The sequence below is a fragment of the Rhea americana genome, unplaced genomic scaffold (assembly GCF_003343005.1).
Source record: "Rhea americana isolate MKP2758 unplaced genomic scaffold, rheAme1 scaffold_2, whole genome shotgun sequence".
Lineage (NCBI taxonomy): Eukaryota > Metazoa > Chordata > Aves > Rheiformes > Rheidae > Rhea > Rhea americana.
Genome location: NW_028186149.1, coordinates 7,424,011 through 7,445,695, shown reverse-complemented (window position 1 = coordinate 7,445,695; position 21,685 = coordinate 7,424,011). Strand labels below are relative to the sequence as shown.

Below are 21,685 nucleotides of genomic sequence, written 5' to 3'. Positions count from 1 at the left end.
ACGTCCGCGGGTCTCCGGCTCGACGCTTTCTGGTTTGTTTTTTTCTTTTTCCCCCCTTTTTCTTTGGCGGACGGTGTGGTCCTCTTGCAAAGAGAAGGGATTCTGTTGCACCAGGCTTCTTAGCAGTCCTCATTGATGAGCGTTTGGCTTCTGTTGCTGCGGTTAATAAAACGCTCATCTCTGTGTCAAAAGCTCCTCTTAGAGGAAAAAAGAAATACCAAGCAGATTTCAAGAGTCCAGCAACATACGTTCTAATCACCTGATTATTTTTACTTCCCATCTACTGTCAGTCGTTGCTATTGTAGCTTATCAATGCTTGCATRATTTTAACGAGTGATCAGCTTCTGCGGTGTTCAGCACAGTATAATCTAATCAGTATTTTATTATTTAGGGATAATATACTGATGTTAAAGGGACCTCTGTTACTTTTGGTATTCGTATACAAATATTCATATAGTATTGTATTTATTTTTACTGTAATAACTTGGAAATAGCAACCAATTGGTATTATAAAACACAATGTTATGTTAAACCTCACTGCAGTTTTGACAACATCCAAAATGAGTATGATGTATTATAGTTTATACAAGAGTTTTCCAAGAATAAATTACATTTTACAAAAACACAAATTCATTTGGTAGCATGCTTTAACTGTGGAATTGCAGATAGTAACGCACCTCATTCTTTTCTCTGGCTGCTGCATCCAGTTTTACTGTAATACCATAAAGACAGAACTAAAAGATGAGTATGCTTTAAGAAATATTTCACAGCTGTGACTTTACTCTTCTCATTTCCTCCTCTTTCTATGTATTTGTGGTGTTATTTCCTACTGCCCCAGACCTTAATCCTGCAATAAACTGTGCAGTAAAAACATCTACCAGCACAGAGTTTAGGCTGTTATATCCAGATGCATAGGAGATTAGTCACCTGTGTGATACTCCATGGCACCATAATTACCCATTCACTGCAGATGACACTTTCATTAGCGCCTAACCTTAAATATTGTTCATCCACACTGATAAAAATGTATTGACCTTGCTCCATATTCCCAAACCATTGAGCTGTTTGGAGCCATAGCTTTAACTCAGATCCTGAAGGAGGAGTCGCAGTTTAGGCAAGAGGGAATCTGTATTTGTGATAGGGCCTGACTCTACAGACATACACTTAAGAACTAGCATCTGTCAGCTGGAACACAGCTGGAAGCAGACAGTAAAAGGCAGGTGGTTCAGGGGGACCTACACAGTATGTCCTGCACTATATGGAGTTACACTGGGGTGGAGGAACCATTGTGTAAATGTGCTTGCTCGTGGTTTTGCTCATGTTAGGGCATTCATTTAAAATGTGTAACAACTAGCTGAAAATCACTATAACCAATTCATCATGTGGACTTTAAAATATCATAGTTGTCTTTGCAAAGATAATTCTCTTAATCACAAGGATATTGCGATAGTGTCAATCGCTGATGTTAAATTTATTCCACTTAGAAGCAGAATAGTGACTTGAATATGTGTATTCCCTGGTTAATAGTTTAGAGTTATTTTCCTTTTTTTGTTTTTGAGGARAAATATCTTACTAAGATGAACTTGCTTAGGTCAGTGATCTTAGGGTTCTGAGAGAAGGAATGCATTTTCTTCTGACCTGATCAGGAACATTGTAGCCCTCTGGTTCCTCTTCATTGTTTCCTTTCCTTGGTGGCTTGCTCTTGGCTACTTTAAATGTCTCCTTGCTGGGGATACTGCTAGGCTTATAAATTCCAAGTTAGTGCAGTCAGAGCTGAGATAATGTTCTACATAGCTGGACTTTTCTCAAGCTTTGAAAGTCAWTTAGTTATTCTGAGAATGAGAAAGAGAAAAGAAATAATTTTGCTGTTAATATTTTTACTTGCTAAAAATAAATATTAGTGCCTCTATAAAATGAATAAATAGATCTAGTTGCCTTTCTCTGTTGTTTTTAAAATGCTGGCCAGATTCAGATAAATACGTTCACAAATGGCACTCCCTGCCAATATGCTTGCTAGAGTTTATGAAGGCTTGTTATAAAGGTTTTGTGTGTATATCCAAAATGCATATAGTGTTCTTTCCTCCCTACGCTCCCACATCTGCCTATAACGATCTTGACATACATCTTGTATTTCCCAAGTTCCCCCCCTCTTCCTTGAAATTCTGAATAGAATTTATAGAATGTAGCTGTTTTTATGGGCAGTCTAGGTTAAAAAAAATAAAAAAATAAAAAAAAAAAGAAAAGAAGAAGAAGAAAAAAGAAACCAATTCCTTTGTAGTGACCACAAGTGAGGAGTTAAACTCACTATGTCAGTTACTTACATGATTGGATTCTGTATAGATAAAAATTCCAACAACTGCTTCCTGTCCAACAAGTAGGAGAAAACGGAAGATTTACTTCATGTAACAGGTGTCATTAAATACACAAAATATGAAAATTTAAACATTGTTTTTAGTGGAAAAACAGGAATATAAAATTTTACCTGTATCAGTACATAAGACTTCCCTGATGGAAGTGAAATACTTCAAGTGTACAATGGTCATATTTGAAAAAAGGAGACACACTTCTTTGCATCTTCCATKCCAGTACAAATACTTGGCCTGGAACTATGTAGAGCATTTTAGACACTGTTGTGGAGGACATTATACACTCGCACTTTTACTTCTTTTTCCTTAGTGGAAAAAAAGCCAAGTCTTCACCCAAAGCTTTGTCAACAAGATACAGCAATTCAGAACAGGTTTTCTTCTCTGCTGTAGGGAGTTTTCCACTTCTCTCCTTCATCCTTCTTGCAAATTACTTCTTACACTCCTTATTTACAAATCCCTGTCAGTTATTCTTTTTCTTTTCACATATGGATACCTTCCCAATGTGTCATGTTTATATGAGCTGGATTACAGACTCTTAATATCTGAGTCCTTACTACTTATTCTCTGAAGCTCTGTATGTCAACATATTGTAAAGTGTTCAATTGCAAATTTGTCTCAAATATCAATTTATGAAAACCTGTTCTAACAGTACATGCTACAAGTGCGCTTCTTTGTAGTTATTTTGACAGGTTGTGTCAAGCATATGTATGTAAATTACTGAGACTTAGCAGGAGGGGAAGAGTGAAAATGTCTGTTGGTGGGAGTTTGGAAGTATTTCAGAATGCAAGTGCGTTCATTGTTTATCGGAAGGCATAGGAACTTGTTTACTATCCATAGCTTATTGATGCCAGAAACTTGGTATTAAAAAAAAGTTCATAAACCTCCAAACTTAAATAAATGAATTAAAACCTGAATTAAAACCTCTATTAAAACCTAAAAGCTTGTATTGGCCTTCTGAGATTATCTAAAATTTCTAGCACTCCTTTTGTACAGCAAAATTTATCTCTAAGTTTTGGCATCAATAAGCTATGGATAGTAAACAAATTCCTATGCCTCCTGAATTAAAATTGTTTAACAAGTTTTAATTCATTTATTTAAGTTTGGAGCTTTATGAACTTTTTTTTTTAAATACCATTATTGGCAGATTCTCTTTCTTCRTCATTTGCCATCTTGAAGTGCCTCTTTACCCCTTATAGTACGTACACAGTGGAGCTTGAGAACTTCTGTCTGTTTTACTCATGCTTGCAGAGGTGTTATAAAAAGTTATAGAAAGAGGAGAAGAATTCTATATAGAACGGAAAAAAATTATAATAAAAAAGATGAGACTGTGTGAAGGAATAATTTTTTCTGTGACTGATAGTTCAGGCTTTCACCATTGAAATTAGAGAAGCAAACAGGAAAACATGGGAGGCTGGAAAAGTTATATACACACGCTGTTTTCATATTATCTAAGAACTGAGAATATAGCATAAATTACTGATGCAGAGTGGGTCACAACGTTCTGCTTCTTCACAGAGAAAGCGATTGCATTCAATTAGAGCTTTGTCACTGTTCATTTCAGTGGTCCCATATCTTGACAGTTAGAGCAGCCATTGGCAAGCTGCAGCTTATTAGTTGTTTGTGGATCTTGCAAGTCATCCTTGTTTTCTGGCAGTTTTGCAATTCTATTTAATTTTCTCTTTGAAGTTATCAGTGACATTAGAAATGGAGGTTGGCAGATACTCCTTGTGGGTGGTGCTTACTGTGCTTATTTCATACAGTGACAACTTATAATTCTGTTTATCTAAAACTTCTGCACTGCTCTCATCCATTATAGTATTTCAGCATCTTATTTTCCATCTTTCCTTTTGGCATGGTTTACAGATTCTTCCCTTTCTCTTGCCAGGCTGTGCAGATGGTTAGTCTGTTGCCACAAATATTGTGGCTGCTATTCTTTTAGCAACAGAGAGCTGAGGTGGTATAAATGACTTTCCAGAAGGTGTTGCCAGTTCAATTCTTAAGAAAGAATTACCGTTGTTAAATATGATGCTTTTTTATTATTTGYCAGTGTAGGATACATCTACTGCATTACCGCTCAAGGAATGAAAGAACAAAATAAAAAGATGATTTGAYAGAAATATTTGTGTTTTGTTCAAGTATAAAAATGTTAATATATGGAGTTATTAGAAAAGACTCATAAAAGTAATCAAGTGGGCAACTTGTATTTAGACATGTGAAACATGGGAGTATCTTTCAATGCAGAAGAGCATGTTGACCTTTTCAGTTTCAAAAACTTTGGACGCTATAGAAGTAAAAAAGTGGAGGGTATGTTTTAAAGAGAGAAGAACAGATTTTTTTGAAGGAAGAGATTATAATAAATGTACTCCTGAAAGTAAATTTAAGTTTTAAAGTTACATACTTTATAGGAAGTTATATACTCTTAATGTATTTTTAAGAACTAAAAAATGCCCTCAGAATGAACAACCACACTAAGAAAATGACCCCAGAACCAAGAGGCAGCACTTACTCAARTAATCTAGAGCTGAAGGTCATTAATGGACTAAATCCTCTCTATTGGCATAAGACACTTAGGTACGCTGAGTCAATAGCTGGTGCAGTGCCAAACAGGGGCAAGGAAAAGTAAGAACAGGAGTGACAATAATAAGATTTCACTTAAGAGATCTCTATATCTTGGTGATTCTTTAAGAAAAGTATACATTTTCTATTGTAAGCCACTCTTTTACTTAACTTTGTTTAAAATATGCTAAATAGTCAATTAGTCAGAAAAATACTCCTTTGTTGCTATAAGAAGTGAGGAATGGGGGAAGGCGAGGAGGCAAACATATAARCACAATTTAAAAACCAAAATACTAAATTTTCTTGCTTCAGAAAGTCAACAAACACATAATACAGAAGTATAAGATCTGTTCTGGTTTATGCATAACCAACTATATATATATTCATATATGTACACAAGTTTAAAACCAGTAAGCATACTGAAATTACAGTTGAGAAGTCCTTCCCTTTCCCTGTATTATTTCTGAGTCAAATGTTCATATCCCTTCCTAACAGGATTGCAGTTAGTAATGAATCATGTTTAATTAAATTGTAAATTTGCATGCAAAGTTATAAATACTAACAATCAACAAATAGGGTATCTGAAAGTTTAAAGTCCTAGTTTGAAGTGGATCAGTGCCTTTTTTATTGTATCAAAGAACAGATTAAACTGCATCTTTTAATAGGTTCATTTTAGCAGTTGTGAGGCAGACTGCCTGCTGAATTGCTCACCCTTTGCATTAAGTAGTAGGAAAACAYAAGAATTCTGGATGAATTGTTGGAACAGAAGGACTTTCTTTTTATTTTCCTGCCTACCTGTGTGCATTCATATTCTGATCTCTATCTCCTTCCTTCCTACTTGTGAACATCTGCTTGCCTGGCTAGAATTCCACACTTTTTATGGAGTTTCTTCTGCAAAAAAGTTAATATAAAAAAGATAGAACAACAAAGCAAAAGCAGCCTTTCTGTTCACTGTCAAAACTTATTTTAGAATCTCAACTCTCTCCCCTACTTTCTAGAAAARTACCCATTCAAGTTTAATAATAATTTATTCCCTTACAAACTTGTTGTCATAGGTAGCCTAATCACGAAGCAGTTAGGATATTCTGTTACATAGATAATCTGCCTCTAACTGGCTTTTGGTGGTTGAGTGTTGGTGGTTGGGGTTTTTCTTTCCTGTTTGCATTGTGAATAACTCCAGTATCAGTTGCTCATATCTTCCAAGAGCAACAGTCACAGGCTTGAGACTCAGAAAGACAAGACTGTGTCACTTTTTTTTTCTTGTAGACAGTCTGCATTTTGTACAGAGCTTGCATTTTTTTCATGTGCAATTGTATGTCTGCTTTATGCATCTGTATGTAAAACCAGCCTTTTTGTGTTTAGGTAAGTATTTAGCTATATAAGGAAACACATCAATCCATGTGAGTGTAGAGCTGTGATAGCAGTATTCAGAAAAATAGAATATGATTGCATGCAAAATGTGCATAGATATTGAGCCTAGATGTCTTTGGATTGTGAAATACCTAAACACGTGAGGCTGTATTCCTGGTTAATGATTACACTAGTGGGCATCCAGTGGTGCAACAAAATTTAAATGTATAACAAAGAGAAAAGGGAAACTGGAATAATCATTTTTTATAAGCTTCTTTACAAGGACAGAGATGGTTATTTTGCTAGCAATAAGGCTATTTATGCAAACACAGTGAACTTTTCACATCATAAGATTTATGAATAAGACTTAATTTCAGAGCTGTGACTCTGAACAAATTATTAAAAGCAAAAGTTTCTATTTATCCCAAACAATATAATGTGTTAGGAAATGTTAGAACAAGAAGAGGCCTTCAGGCRTATCTGTTATAAAATCTAGTAATCTGCCTCAGTTGTGTTAACTTCTGAGGTGTGAAGTACCTGCTTTGCTGCTGCTGTTACTGTTTCTTTTTCTGTTTTTTAGCAGTGACTGTACTTTCATGAAATTAAGCCTCTTTTTTAACACTTTTCCTCATTTGTTGCTCATTCCCAGAAGGTTCAGATATACATATAGAAGCTCATGGMACCTCAACTGTCTAGCCTAGTAACAGTTATTTATTAATCTCACACCATTATTTTAGGGGACTGAGTGACCTTCAGGGGACATTAATCCTCTAAACCTAGAGAGCAGAAACCATATAGCATAGTACTGAGATAAACAGAAGTGCACACAACTGCTCGCACGCTTTTTGTAACAAAAATGCAGATTGCCTTTTTAATAAGATTGTCTTCTACAAAAAGGACTAGGACTCAGTAATAYGGAGATTATTATGAAAGCAGCAGGGAACAGGTTAACCTGACAAAGCAGCAATTTTATGTATCTGAATGTGACTGTTGAGAGCTGGGACATTCCTTCCTTCAACTGTTGCAAAGATTTCTATCTGCTGTATCAGACTCACTGGAAAACTTACTTTAATGAAAGAGACTCCTAGCTATAATGTTTACTTTGTAATATTTCAGTAGCGGATGGATGCAAAGAAGGACTTTCTAAGCTGAAATGTGGGAGTTCAGTGGAACAGATCATCTGGAATGATTAGGGTTTTTAGAAAATTCTGGCACACTGGAACAGGTGAAAAATTGGCAGACATGTACATATGTATCCTGCCAAGGGGAAGTGTTGCAAGCTGTAATTGTTCTGTAACACATTCTTAAGCAAATTATTAAAACTGTAGTTTGTATTGTGCAAGATAAAATGTATCCAAGATAAATCTTTCTTTGTTGTTTCACAGTGTTATAATAAAGTGCACTTTTAAAAACTGACAAAAAAAACCAGAAACTGGATTCTTGAGGAAAATAAACACATACTGCTCTTAAAAAAAAAGGGGGGGGGAGGGAGAAAAATTAAGAATTTGCATGCAAATTTAATAATGAATACACCTGACTAGTAAAATATTGGCTACGTTGCTCAAAGAAGCAACATTATTTTTTAAAAAATATAATAATTAACCTTTTTTGTTCGACTGCTTTTTTAGTTAAGGCACATACAGAGCTTAAGTCCTAGAGGAAAAATATTTAATTGTTTTTATTTGCCATAATTTAAACCCCAGAAGACTTAACACCTTAAGATGTAACAGCTACTTTTTTTCTGAAATGAGCTCTGTGCCCGTTCCTGCCCCTGTAAGTCTGTAACAAAAAGAAATGGACTACAGTTGTTCCTGTATTAAATGTATTTTCTCTGATATGCAGGAACAGCAGCATTATATACCAGACCTGTCTTTAAGCTCCACTTTCATTTTTTTGAAAAGAATTCTGGGAAGTATGATATGGGGGTGTAAATTAGCAATGTGTTCATTGCAGACAGCCAGAATTTCCCTTCATTTGTTATGATTTTGGAGGGAAAATACTAAAAAAATTTTAAAAAGGCTTCTAATGAGATTATTTTTCTTCAAAGTAAAGTAAACATTTTTAATGTAATACCATCAACATATGACAGAAGACATTACTTGTCAACGGGTATTGCACTCCACTGTCCAATAAATGCCAAAGCATATAATTCCAAGACAAGAAGAGAGTATTTGTTGTTTTATTGTGCGTTCTGTTGCTTCTTAAACCTACTAAATCTTCAAGAGTTTCTATCTGTTCTCAGGACAGATTATTCCACAGACTGTGAGTTGTTAAGGTGTAAGCATCATCTGGCTGAATTCCTTTTCCTTTCTCTGCACCCTACACTGGCCTGAAGGAAGTTGTAGAACAACTCRTAAGAGTTGCCTTTAACTTATTGCTCCTTCTACTGCTTCAGCCAAATTGKTGAGGAATAAGCCCTCCATATAATAACATAAAATTCATTACTTGTTTAAATGGAGATGGAAACTTCAGTGCTTTCATGGATTTTGCAAAAAATAATTATATGAAGAATTTAATTAAATTTGTTTAATACATTTTTAATTGTATTTCTTTAAAAATTATTTCAGGCTTATGGTTCTGGTTGCGATATTGTTATTCTGGCAAATGACTTTGAATGTGTGCAAATTATTCCTGGTGCTAAGCATGGAAACATCCAAGTCAATTGTGTGGAGTGCTCCCAACAACAAGGCAGGGTAAGGATTTTAATAAATGTGTATAAACTTAAAAAAAAAAAATGAAATGCATCTAAATGAAATAACTAAACAGTAACTTAATACATTAATGCTATTACTGAGTTAGTTTYATGACAAAGATAATTTTTTACTGATTATCTGTAACTTTCTGAGTAATGGTTCTTCAGAGAACTGTTTTAGTTKAATAGTCGTTTATTTTTAAATGTATTAGTTTTGGTTGGGAGAGGGAGAGAACATATCCTGCAACAGGAGGTCTYGTAAAATGTGGAAATATGCATTATTCAGAATTTAATGTCAAACTAGAGTCATATTAAAATTACTGTTATTACTGAATGTCTCTATTATTGTATACTTACACCCAGATAAAGATGATGAGCAGAAATTAGACCATTCATGTATACATGCATATGTGTGTGTGTGTCCTGCAAAGTAATGAATTAATTCTTTTATCTTTCAGAAAAGCACAGGCATGTCTGATACATTTAGAGATGCTAGAGTAATGAGCCCTCATAACTGTACAGCTATGTGACTAGCTTAGTTGCTGAGGGAAAAAAGGAAAAAAAAAAAAAAAAGAAGCAGCGTAACAGCCAGTCTGCCAGCCTAGAAAAAAAGGAAACAATTTTCTGTGAGTTGTAGTTAGAGGATTGACCAAATTCTACTCATCAGTAATCTGCTAGTACTGCAAGATCGCTACTCAACCCCTGGAAGGTCCTGCACTCAGGACTACGAACTCATGGTCTGTTCTTTTGGGTGTGTTGTTGCAGCTATAAATTCTTCTTTTCCCTTAAAGAGGAAATAAGATTTCATAAGAAATATGGTGCAACTTTCATATTGTTGCTGTATTGAGGAGACCAGATCCTGAATGAGAAGAACTTAGTTTTTCTTTACAAATCTTTTGAGGAGGAAGAGAGAGGATTTAAAAAATAGAATAATTTATAAGCATATGAGCATTGAGAACATGAGCAGATAAATTCCTAATAAAGACCATTGTGTATATAGAGCTTTGTGTAAAATAAGTGGATGAAGGAAATTGAAGGGTCCAGTTGTAGTTTTTTCATTTACCATTTGTCTTCCCTCAAAATGTATTTAACGATTCAAAATAGAATCACATTTTCTCCTGCTTTCCAGTAATTATTATTCAGTGGTAGGAAATGTAATCTGGGATCACACTGAGACCCAGACACTAATAATTAATTTATTAGTTAACTGTGAAGTAAGCAGGACAAGAGCAGAGGTAGTGAAGGCATCAGCTTTCCATTACACATTAACAGTTGTTACCTTAGAAACATAGAAACTGGTTGGCAATGCATATCCCACTGAACAAGTTGCCTTCCCTACTTAGAGTTAAAATTTTAAGAGCAGCTTGTTCAGAAATATGTTTCTCAACTTTCTTTAGAAAGTATACATAGAGTGGAATGAATGACTTTGATATYAATTTCACTTTTCTTGATTAACTGCACATAGAAATGGTACTGGAAATTCTTTAGGTATTTTGCAATACTAAGGAGTTTAGTGTCAGCTTACTTTTCTCCTAATCTTATATTTTGATTGTTCAATTTTTTCCAGATTGCAGCATCCTATGGAAATGCTGTTTGTATTTTTGAACCACTCGGTATAAATTCTCATAAAAGGAATTGTGTAAGTGTTTTTTTTCACAGTTGTAGTTCAGTTTAAGCTCTTAGAGGCAAAAGTATTTCTGCCACTCTTACTGGCACATTRTATCAGCACACAAAAGACTAATGGAGAAATATTTTCCACCATCCATAATAAAATCGTGTGGGTGAGATCTTCCATTATATGAACCAAACTGGGTACTCCATTCCTCCCCAGTTCACATCTACATTTTGTTCYTGAATTGCATGCTAGAATGACATGGTGATAATTTGGTGCTCCTTAACTGGAAGAGGTGTGTCAGATCAGTAGTGCAGAGAGGTGACTTGCTCTTGCATACGTGTACTCAGGCTAGCTTTAACAGCACGGCCATGGCCAAGTGCTCCAGTGTTAACAATGATCTCAAGTGTGTTTTGGAACCTCTATAGCATCTATGCTGCCATCCCTTATGTTGTTATAAATGTGTGATCTAACTAGTTTAAAATAAGCTAGAGAGATATTTGTATGTGTGACAGGTTCAGCTCTGGTTCTCAGGACCCTCTGTGATGCATTTTATAAAATCTTTTATAAAACAGTTGAAGAAATTATTAAAACTAGATTCAGCAGTCTGTTACTGGGTCCTGAATTTGTTTGCAACAGGATTAATAGCAATAGAGAAAGAAGGAAATACTGATACTTTTGGATTTTGCTGTTGATGTGAGAATTAATCCTTTACTGTTTTTAAACCACAGCAACTGAAGTGTCAGTGGCTTAAAACGGGGCAATTTTTCCTCAGTTCTATGACTTACAACCTAGCATGGGATCCTCAAGGTAATGTGAAACTTGTATGAAGTACTTATTCCACGTTTGTAGTTATAGAACCTGAACACAATCTTTATTTTAATTGAAATAAAGTGGGAGCATGAATACGGAAATTTTAAATTAAACGTTCTAAAGCAGTGTCACATAAAATGTGAGGCATGCAAGTGGCTGAAGGAAGATACTATGCCAAATGTTTGAGTGTTTTATACAAGATATTAGTTTGAGAATCAYGTTGTTAAATTGCCAACTGACTTGAAATTGCCACTAATAATCAGGTAAATACAATTTTATCACAATTAAAGTCAACCGTGTACTAAGGAAAAGCTTTTCCTAAGATGTTGAACAGTGAGTAGTTTTTGAGATGTGAGTGGCTGTATAGTACTTGTATTTTTCATTAAGTGTGACTTATCATTTGAAGTCACCTTAAAAGAAAAATTCCAGAAAATCTCTCTCCTTTCTAAAAGGCATTGTAAAAGTAAAATATTTTAATAGAAACAAATTTGATGTGATTGAATACCCTATCATAACTAAAGTAGACTTTACAAAGTTTTCTATCTTATTTTTAATAATTCTCAACAAAATACGAGAGTAAGCCTGATCTTTCAATATGCATGCATTATCTAGGATTCACAGCTTTGATATTACTCATTTTCAGGTAACAGGCTGCTGACAGCAACTGACTATTTGCAATTGTGGGCCCCACCATCTAGTGACATTCTAGAAGAAGATGAAGAAGACGATCTTGAAAATCAGATCAAAGATGATAAAGTTCTCCCCGTTCTAAATGACTGGAAATGTGTCTGGCAGTGCAAGTAAGATAATTTTCATTTTAAGACAGATTGCACTACCATCTCATGTATCAACCCTATCTCCTCTGAGGAAAACATTTTAAAATGTGCTTTTGAAACAGTTAAAATACAATATATATAATATTCTTCAAGCAACGCAAGTTATTCCAAATAAAAATCCCTTATTTTTCAAGTGACCTGCTATCACCAATACTTTAGTTAGAGGCTTACCCAGACTGGCACTGGCAATGCATCCATCTTGTCCCTGTCTTTTCATCTTTGAAAGTAGTACTGAGATACTGGATGAGAGACTGAACAGAAGAGCAGTAGCAGGTGAACATGCTAGTATGGTAGAGAAGAGGACAGCTTCCTGAATCTGAGGAAGAGAGTCCTGAAACTCTCTGCCTCCCCTGTTCCGTTTGAGGTCCATGTTACAGAAGTGCTTCCTGATCAGCCATTTATATAGATATAAAGCCTTGGRAAGCAGCATTCTGTGACCCTAAGTCTTGCTTGACTTTTGAAACCATGATAGATTTTGTGCCCACAGAGCACTGTGTAGACTGCTCTCTTCTTTCAGACAGTTGACTTACAAACTTTAGCCACAGACAAATAGTATGACAAATGATCTAAAAGAACGTCACCTTCATTTCTTCTTATCATTTTTTTTGGCTTTACTGGAAATAGGGGAGCGGGTGGAAAAAACTTCACATTTGTGAACTCATCAGATCTAGCCCATGCTTGCAATACTTATAACAATTTATTATATGACCTGTTTTTCTCTGAGGAAAGTTGTCTAAAAATACTGAATATTTTATTTTGCTGTAGCAAATAGTTTTATGCTTATGCTATTTCTAACATATGCTTAAAGTAACAACTATAAAATACCAATATATTTCATTTAAGTAGCACACACTAATACTGAATCGACTGCATGGGAAAATACTGTAGAATAAATAACAYATTACAATTTAAAACTATTGTGTTCTTTAGAACTGCAGTATCGGTACATTTGATGGCATGGTCACCTGATGGTGAATACTTTGCAACAGCTGGAAAGGTAAGAACAAAAAAGAATAACTAAATAAGTGTTTGAGATGTGTGTGTTTGACAAAAGCAAATAAATGCTATAGGATAGTTCTGGGCCATATACTTTACTGTAGTCTGAGCTAAGTTAAATTATCTCCTGGTATATAATGCTGTTTTTTCATGCAATTCATGTWATGTCAGTGATGAGAAATTGAATTTAASTTTATACTCTTAAGTACTGCAGAATCAAAATGGAAATACAATGTAAGTGATAGTCWTTGRTATATTTTAGACAAAATATGCTTAGATGAGCTTTCAAATATATGTAAATAAATTTTTCCATGTCTGTTTGAAATAGCAAAGATAAATATTAGATCATTACAGCAYTAAAAAAAACACACTTAAACTGGTATTGTAAACACATCTCAGTAGGTAAATTAGAACAAATTTTCAATTTACAATGAAATCTGGGTTCAATTATCAGTTCTTAACTTCCATCTTAATTTTTTTTGTTCAAATTGCTATTCGAATTAAGTTTCCAATTAATTATTCTCTTTAATGTCATCCTCTTATTTGAGTGATGTTCTTTAATTTTTCTAGTCTAGAAAGTTAAACATTTAGTGCTGGTCAATTTAATGTTGGTTAAACGATGAGATGAATTTTAGTAACCTCTGTTTTACTTAAACTTGCTAAAATGAACAGCTGAATCATGAGCTTTGTTATATGACTCTGAACCTACCCACACCACCACCTTAATAAATACTGCATTTTGAATCATTGTGGTTAGAAAGTTATCAGAAGATTTGCTTCTGCATTTCTGTTCTAATGAATTTATGTTTATATAGCTAAAAACGTGGCCAGACTAATTATATGAGGCAGACAGAGCTGCCCTAAAGACAGAAGATGACTTCTGGAACTATCTTAGTCATTTCATGAGATTTATAACTTTGGTCATAATTCTTAGCAGGGCTGCCTGACAGTTTTTCCTCCTGCAGAATTTGTGGTTAGATGCTGTAGTTCTTGATCCTTGTTAAAAAGTATTTCCTTTTATCTGCATTCCCAGAGGTTTATATTTCTTCATTTATGTATTTTGTACCACATCACTGCCCTAAATGCCACTCCTTAACCCAGAGATGTGKTTTCCAGATGTGTACAATATACTATGTTGATACTAGTAATATTCCCCTTAGCGTACATCAGTCTGGTGACACTCCAGTCCCACCTGGCGAAAATCTGGTGATGATAATTTGGACAGATAAAGGAAAATATTAGCTGATTTATCCTTCAGGTTGTGAAAATCAAAGTCTGAACATTGTGGGGAAATAAGAACAATTTATAAGAAAACCTAAGAGGGTTTGGAGATATTTTTTAAAATGCATAAAGAACAAACGTTGTTCATTCTATTCGAAATTCAAAAAATGCTATTGCTAAACTGATTTTTGTTTGCCTATTTTTTATACTTTTTAAGCAGAGCCTAAAATTTTTAAACTGGAGCCTAAAATTGCCCTGTGAATGGAAGCCTGTTTCTAGCTTCCATCTTTACAGGGAAGTAGACATGGGATTTAAGCATGCCTATGTGATATACAGAAAATGTATAGAAAACCCAACCAGGAAGTAGTGGTCCAAATGGCCTGCAGGAAATACTGCTTTCTGGGAGTGGAGTATTGCCAGCAGAAGATCTCTTGAATGACCATCAATGAGATAAGTGGTCTCAGAAGTGGGTTGTCTGAGAAAATACAAGTAATTCTGGGCTACAGACTTGAGTGTCCATGAAAGATACCAGAACAGCAGTTTCCTTACTATTTGGGATTTTCTTCTGGGATATTTTTAGTTATTGTCAGTTAATCCCATGGGGTTTTTTTCTGCTTTACCTAGAATGACTGCCTCTTAAAGGTTTGGTATCCTATGACTGGTTGGAAGTCATCTCTTCTGCCCCAAGAGAGTGAAGAAAAGAAAAAATGCTCAGGAGCTGTCCACTTCTCATTTGTCTATTTGGCACATCCTCGAGCAGTGACAGGATTTTCATGGCGTAACATCAGCAAGTACATGCCCAGGTTTGAAAGATTTTTTTTTAACCAAAACCTTTGATTTAAGTCTTTTTAGCATGCTCCTTAAAGTTTGACCATCAAGAACATGATTAGATTGCTCTGATAATACTTTAAAGGAGTAAGACATGACCAGCTACCCATATGCTTCTGGATTACCCTGTACAATAGTGACAGTCATGCTAACAGTTGTGATAGCCGTTGCATGTTCACATACRCTTTTGCCAGTAACCTGAGTTAATAAAGCAACATGCAAAAAGTCTCTATTGAAATAAAATCCCTTAGGGGAGAGGCAGAAATTTGTATGAAGCGATTATAATTACTAAATATTTCTGTGTTCTCCTCCTCATTCCTGCTGTGTCCCTGTACCTAATTTAATTAAATCAGGTAACCTTGATATGTCTGTCTTCAGGGGTTTAGTCTGTAATGTGTTACTTACATCATGTCATGATGGCATCTGTCGGCTGTGGGCGGAAACACTGTTACCAGAGGATACTCTTCTGGGTGAGCAGATCTGTGAAACTAGCACTTCCAGCATTAGCAGCAGCATCTCTCAATCTGGAAAGCAAAAAGACAAAATACAGCATGCACTAGAGGTACAAGTAAATACTGTTTTTTGTTAATTTTTTATTTCAGGATTCTGAACTTATATRAATATTTAAGGGATGTACAACCCTGAAATTGTGCATTTTGTAGTTCTTATAAGCACAGTAGAATAATTTGAATTATTTCGTAATAGGTTTTAAAGTTTATTACTAGTAACCGAAGAAGTCRGAGATTTTCAAATTTTGCAACAATCTTTGCATTCTTAAAACTTGGAAGAAAGCTACTTTTACTATAGCCAACAAATAGTGTTGGGAAGAGAAGCTGTTTAATATGGAATTGTAAGTGATGGCTTTATTCTGATAGGGAATGTGAGTCTGTAGTTATAAAAAGATTGTAATCTGTAAATAAAGTGCTTTCTTTTAATCCTTTGATTATTTGATTTTATTTCCAAAAGTTTCTGAGTTTCAGTTGTAGTCGTATTAAGTTTGGGGGGAGGGGAAGACTGCTAATACTAATTAAAAAAAAAAAAAAAAAAAAAAAAAAAAAAAAAAAAAAAAAAAAGAACTTTCACCATAAGTTACAGCAATCGGACTGAATTTTTACTTCTTATATACCATGACTGTCAACAAATACGTAGGGAAAGTGGAAAAAATTATATTTTGGGCTATTGAATTAGTTGGGCTCTCCATCACTCTTAGTAACTACTTTGATAGACAAAGACATTTATAACTTAATTAAAAAAAAGTTCAGTTACACAAAAATTAAATATTGTTAAACGATGTTTAATTTAAACATACTTTGCAAAGTATACTACTTTTAGATTATAATCTTCGTTATTCACATTATACAAAACAGTTCTGATATTTTTTTTTTCTTGGAGCAGATATTAGAAGGATCTTTCAAGAGCCTGTTAGAAGGCTCTTGAAAGCCTTTGTTAGAAGAACTTTGCCTTTGGTCAGAACTGAAGTACATAAGTGTTACTAATCTCTTCTGAAGTCTTTTTGAAATAATCTTTTTGAAATTAGTCTTTACTACTTAGACAGAAGGAAATTACAAAGCTTTAGKCTTCACATAAATGTGAGTTTTTATTTTATGGTTAGGTAGAAGGAAATTATAAATCTTTAGACTTCACATAGATGTGCATTCTTATCTTTTTTTGTTTAAAATACTTTAATATTTAATATACTTAAAATACAAGTATTTTTAATTTTTTCCTCTAACTATACTAGACAATTCACCATTTGAAAAATATGAGAAAAGGACAAAGGAGATCTTCAGTTCTCGTTACTCACATTGATGTATTGCCTGATGAACAAGGTACTCATGAAGTTCAGCGTCACATTTCACATCATGCAAATGCACTTGGGCACTTTCATATAGCAGCAAGCATCAACCCTAAAACAGGTGAAGTATAACCATTTATTAAACTGTTAAGAATGTAATTGCACAACATGGAAAAAATAAGGGAAGGGAACTTTGACATGCATGTTCTTTGCTTTCCTAAATAAATACTGGTGATTGGTAAAAAGTGCTATTTCACAAGCCTGTATTTGGCATAGAGTTTCTTAAGATASATAAGCTGAGTTTATTCCTAAGAATTTCAGCATTTTTAAAAGCCAACTTGAATTCATCTTTGTACATCAGAATGCAAAATAAACCTCATGGCATAAATTTAATGTTTGCCTGGTGCTTGATTGCTAGGCTTTGGGAGGCGCTTGTATAATTTGACGAGTATATGATGAGTTGCATCCTACAGAATGTATAGGGAATGAAAATTCACTTGTTCTTTTACTGAATAAGTCAGACCATTTTAACTGAAAAAACAAAATTAAGAGCAACTCCATGTTTTACCTAAAATCTGTAGATGAACTAACAATATTAGTTGAATAGCTAGCATTTAGCTGTTCAATATTATTCACCATTCACATAAGAACTCATTTTCAGTTAAAGATAATTTAATGTTACAAAAATAATTAACTATGATCAAAGATATATTTTTAAACAAAGTAGAATAGGCTGTTTTTCTTAAATATAGCATTTTATATGCAAGTTGACTGTCAATTTAATATATAGGCATCATGTCACATCAATAAATAAATATACATTTTTTTTTACTCAAATTGCATGTAGGAGCTTAATCAGAATCTTACTGTTTTCTGAACTTTCAGGTACAGATACATTCTACCTAAAAATGAGTTAAATGTTTTAATTAAGTAATCTGTATATATGTATTAAAAAGATGGTTTAATATATAGCTTTTTTATTTGTTTAAAATTATCCACAGATATTCCGTCAGTCTTGGCTGGAACAGCTTTTAATATAGATGAAGGAAATGGAGGCTTTGTTGTTCACTGGCTGAATAATAAAGAATTTAATTTTACATCCTCTATTGAAGTATTTATGCAACAGCTCAGAAAACTTTCTGAACAGCAATTAGAACAAGATTTTGATGATGCTGACATTGATGAAGAAGAAGAAATGGAAGAAAAAGAGAGAGGTTTACGTATGAAACTGGATCATGGTTAGTAATCTTGAGAGATTTATCATAAGATTTATTCTGCCAACTATATATAACAGTGGATCCCTTTCTTGCAATTTATAGTTTTAATTTTCTCTGATGTAATCATCCGTAGGCATGGAAGGCAATGGTGACAGAAAAAAAAAAAAAAAAAAAAAAAAGAACAGCAATAGTTTTTGTCTTTCATTTCCATTTTGGAAATATGCTGTAGAGCTACGAAGTTAAGACTAGGCCATACTCTTGACTTACCTTACCAACTGATTGTCGGTAGTGAAGCCTGAATTTGTGTCTGGCTTTGGGAGGGTGGGACATAGCTCCATTTTAATGCAGCTGCACTCTTCCAGTAGAGAGAAAATATACATCTTAACACCTTAAAGAGGACCTCACAGTCTTAACTATAGCTGTTCACAAAAGAACATAMAGACATATTTTGAAATTAATGATGGAAAATTTGACCTCCAGAAACATTTTACATTGCTGTGGGAGTGTCACTTGTAGAGTAATACATATTCGTTCAATTTTATTGTGGAGAGAGGGCAGATCTATTAATTTAAAATTTCAGAAACTTGTGTATTCCCTTGACTCCTCAAAGGTAAGAATGAAGAATCATCCAAGAACATGTAATCATTCTACAGAAACCAGTAACACTGATTAGTGATAGTAAACTGATGATGGCATTTATAATGCCAGAGTTCTTAAAATCTAAGTTATCTAGGTCACCTAAGTTATGCAATAGTTAAGTGTGTTTTAATTCTTACTGTGCACACAAACATACTTTTTCACCAATCATCTCATAGTGCATATTTCATTATTACCTTCTAAATAAATTTAGAAAGAAAAAGCAGACTTTTCAACCAGCATTCAGATAAAAGACATGTTTTTATATAGCTGACGAGAATAATCTTAGACATGTGATTCCTTTAAGTGTCTGGAATTTTTAGCTTATATTTATTATTACTTGAGTTGCATAGGTAGGAGCACTAGTCAAAGACCAGACCTTCATATTGTTGTGCAGATAGTCAAGAAAAAGACATTTGTATTCTCAATTTGCAATGAATGTCCTAATCATCATCTGCATGATCAGCAGATTAAAAAGCATTATACTGTTTCGAATAGAAACTACCATTGGGAAATCTTTGCAATGGATAAAACAAGGTTTTTAGGTGTGTGTGTGGTTTTTTTTGTTGTTGTTTTTCTTTTTTTTCCTCTTCTCTCTGTTGCAGAGTTGTCTATAGACAGAGAATCTGAGACAGGGACTGGTACAGGCTCTTCAGAACACGAAGAAGGAGAAAAAGAGGGAAGCCCAAGAACATCTCCACCAGCAGGCCCACGCATGCCTCTTCCAACAGTTTTGTTAGATCGGAAAATTGAGTTGCTTCTAACTGAATGGAATAGAAATCCAGATATGCTTTTTACTATTCATCCTATTGATGGTACCTTTTTGGTGTGGCATGTGAAATACTTAGATGAATACACTCCGGGCATCTTTCGACAAGTTCAGGTGCTGTATACTGAGAATAATTTTAGCATTTATGAAGTTAATGAACAGACATTGTATCCGTTTTGTTTAAATCTGAGCATCAGTATGAATTTGAGTACTTCCTGTAAAGCAGCTAGCATTTATTCAGATACTTACACTGGGTTGTAATATTTTAACGTTTTTGTTATTTCACTCTTTTTTTAGGTTTCATTTTCTTCTAGGATTCCTGTTGCATTTCCATCAGGAGACGCCAGTTCCCTTAGCAAAAACATCATGATGTATGCTTGCCCTGCCTCTGCAAAAGACATCAGTAATGCTGTACATCAGAAGACAATGGACTTTCCAGATAAGACACTAGTAAATAATGGACCAGGCTTTGCCCAAGATAATGCAAACGTGCATATAATTTCTCCCATAGTAATGATGATTTCCAAACATATAGATGGATCTCTAAACCAGTGGGCAGTTACTTTTGCTGATAAATCAGCTTTCACCACTGTGCTAACTGTATCACATAAATTTAGGTACTGTGGTCACCGTTTCCATCTTAATGATCTAGCTTGCCATTCTGTTTTACCACTACTGTTAACATCGTCTCATCATAATGCTCTGTTAACTCCTGAATCAGACGGTTCTTGGGACTCTGAGAGAATAAACAGAATAATGGATCCTGTAAAACATCTGAAAGGTTCTTCTAGGCAGCAGCTTAGAAATGCGGCAACCCGTACATTCCATGATCCAAATGCAATCTATAGTGAGCTGATTCTGTGGCGCGTAGACCCTATAGGACCTTTGTCATACACTGGAGGAGTATCTGAATTGGCTCGAATTAACTCTCTTCATACCTCTGCTTTCTCTAATGTAGCCTGGCTTCCAACACTTATTCCCAGCTATTGTCTGGGTGAGTATTTTAGCATATTTCCATATAGAGTTGATGCTAGGAGTCATAGAATTAATTTGTTAAAATAGATTACTAAAATATTTGTAGTATACTTATATTTCCAGTAATTTCCTTGTATTAYGCAAATTAAGTTTTCTTTTTTCAGTTGAGGCTAAACTACTTTTAAATTAGCATATTTGCTGTGGGCAAAGAGTGTGTTTGTATTTACCATGGATCAGCTGATATTCAGCAACTTGCCTGTGTGGGTTAGCAATCCCACTCCAGTTTTTCTCAGTCATCACTCTCACAACAAACAGAACAAGATGGTCCTACCTTTCAGGGCTTTAAGCCAGATGCTAGCTTCATGGCAGCTCTGCAGAGAAATTTCTRAATTGACATGCTGGTAACAACGTGGGTGTGATGGTGTGGCATAGGCATCTGGGTCGCTGGGCATACACAGTTGCAGTGGAGGCAGTGGGTTGAACAGCATTGTTTTATGGACTACTTGAACCTCTGACTTAGGGAATGATTTTTAAGACAGGATTTACCATATCAAACACTCTCGTATACTGGTTAAGAACTCTACTTTACAGATCCTGAAATGATACTGAAACCCTTATGGTCATAAGCAATTTACAAGAGCCCAGCTGGAACACTGAATATTTCTAAAGAAATATACTGCTTTGATTTTACAGAACTACAAACAAGATTTTTGAGAGGTCAGGCAGTAGAATATCTAATAAAATGTCCTAGGAAAATACTTCAGTTTTTCTGTTTAATTTTAGTGTTTTCTATTACAGTTAAGAAAATTGCCTCTACTTATGTTAATCCATTCAGCCACTCAGATATTTATTTTTGGATTACAAAGATGCTCTTGCCATCATCATCTTTGTGTACAGTACCAAAAATGTCATTTGCCTAGTGAATGTAGCATTATTAAATTTTATACTAATAATACTAGGGTTATTATGCTAAGGTCAGCCTGACCTTTGCAATGATTAAATGGGTGTCAGAGATTTTGTGCA

General features: G+C 34.5%; 1 protein-coding gene across 1 annotated transcript in view; it reads left to right on the top strand.

Annotated features, from left to right (window-relative positions):
* The first annotated feature begins 8,018 nt into the window (after positions 1 to 8,018).
* DMXL2 (Dmx like 2) overlaps positions 8,019 to 21,685 on the top strand; it is a 49,481-nt gene continuing 35,814 nt past the window's right edge. The window contains exons 1-12 of the mRNA XM_085303667.1: positions 8,019 to 8,045; positions 8,840 to 8,965; positions 10,532 to 10,603; positions 11,308 to 11,386; positions 12,033 to 12,189; positions 13,156 to 13,222; positions 15,067 to 15,245; positions 15,649 to 15,832; positions 17,012 to 17,186; positions 18,067 to 18,303; positions 19,524 to 19,801; positions 19,985 to 20,681. Coding sequence (XP_085159793.1) covers positions 8,019 to 8,045; positions 8,840 to 8,965; positions 10,532 to 10,603; positions 11,308 to 11,386; positions 12,033 to 12,189; positions 13,156 to 13,222; positions 15,067 to 15,245; positions 15,649 to 15,832; positions 17,012 to 17,186; positions 18,067 to 18,303; positions 19,524 to 19,801; positions 19,985 to 20,681 — 2,278 coding nt within the window. The remainder of the gene's footprint in view (positions 8,046 to 8,839; positions 8,966 to 10,531; positions 10,604 to 11,307; positions 11,387 to 12,032; positions 12,190 to 13,155; positions 13,223 to 15,066; positions 15,246 to 15,648; positions 15,833 to 17,011; positions 17,187 to 18,066; positions 18,304 to 19,523; positions 19,802 to 19,984; positions 20,682 to 21,685) is intronic.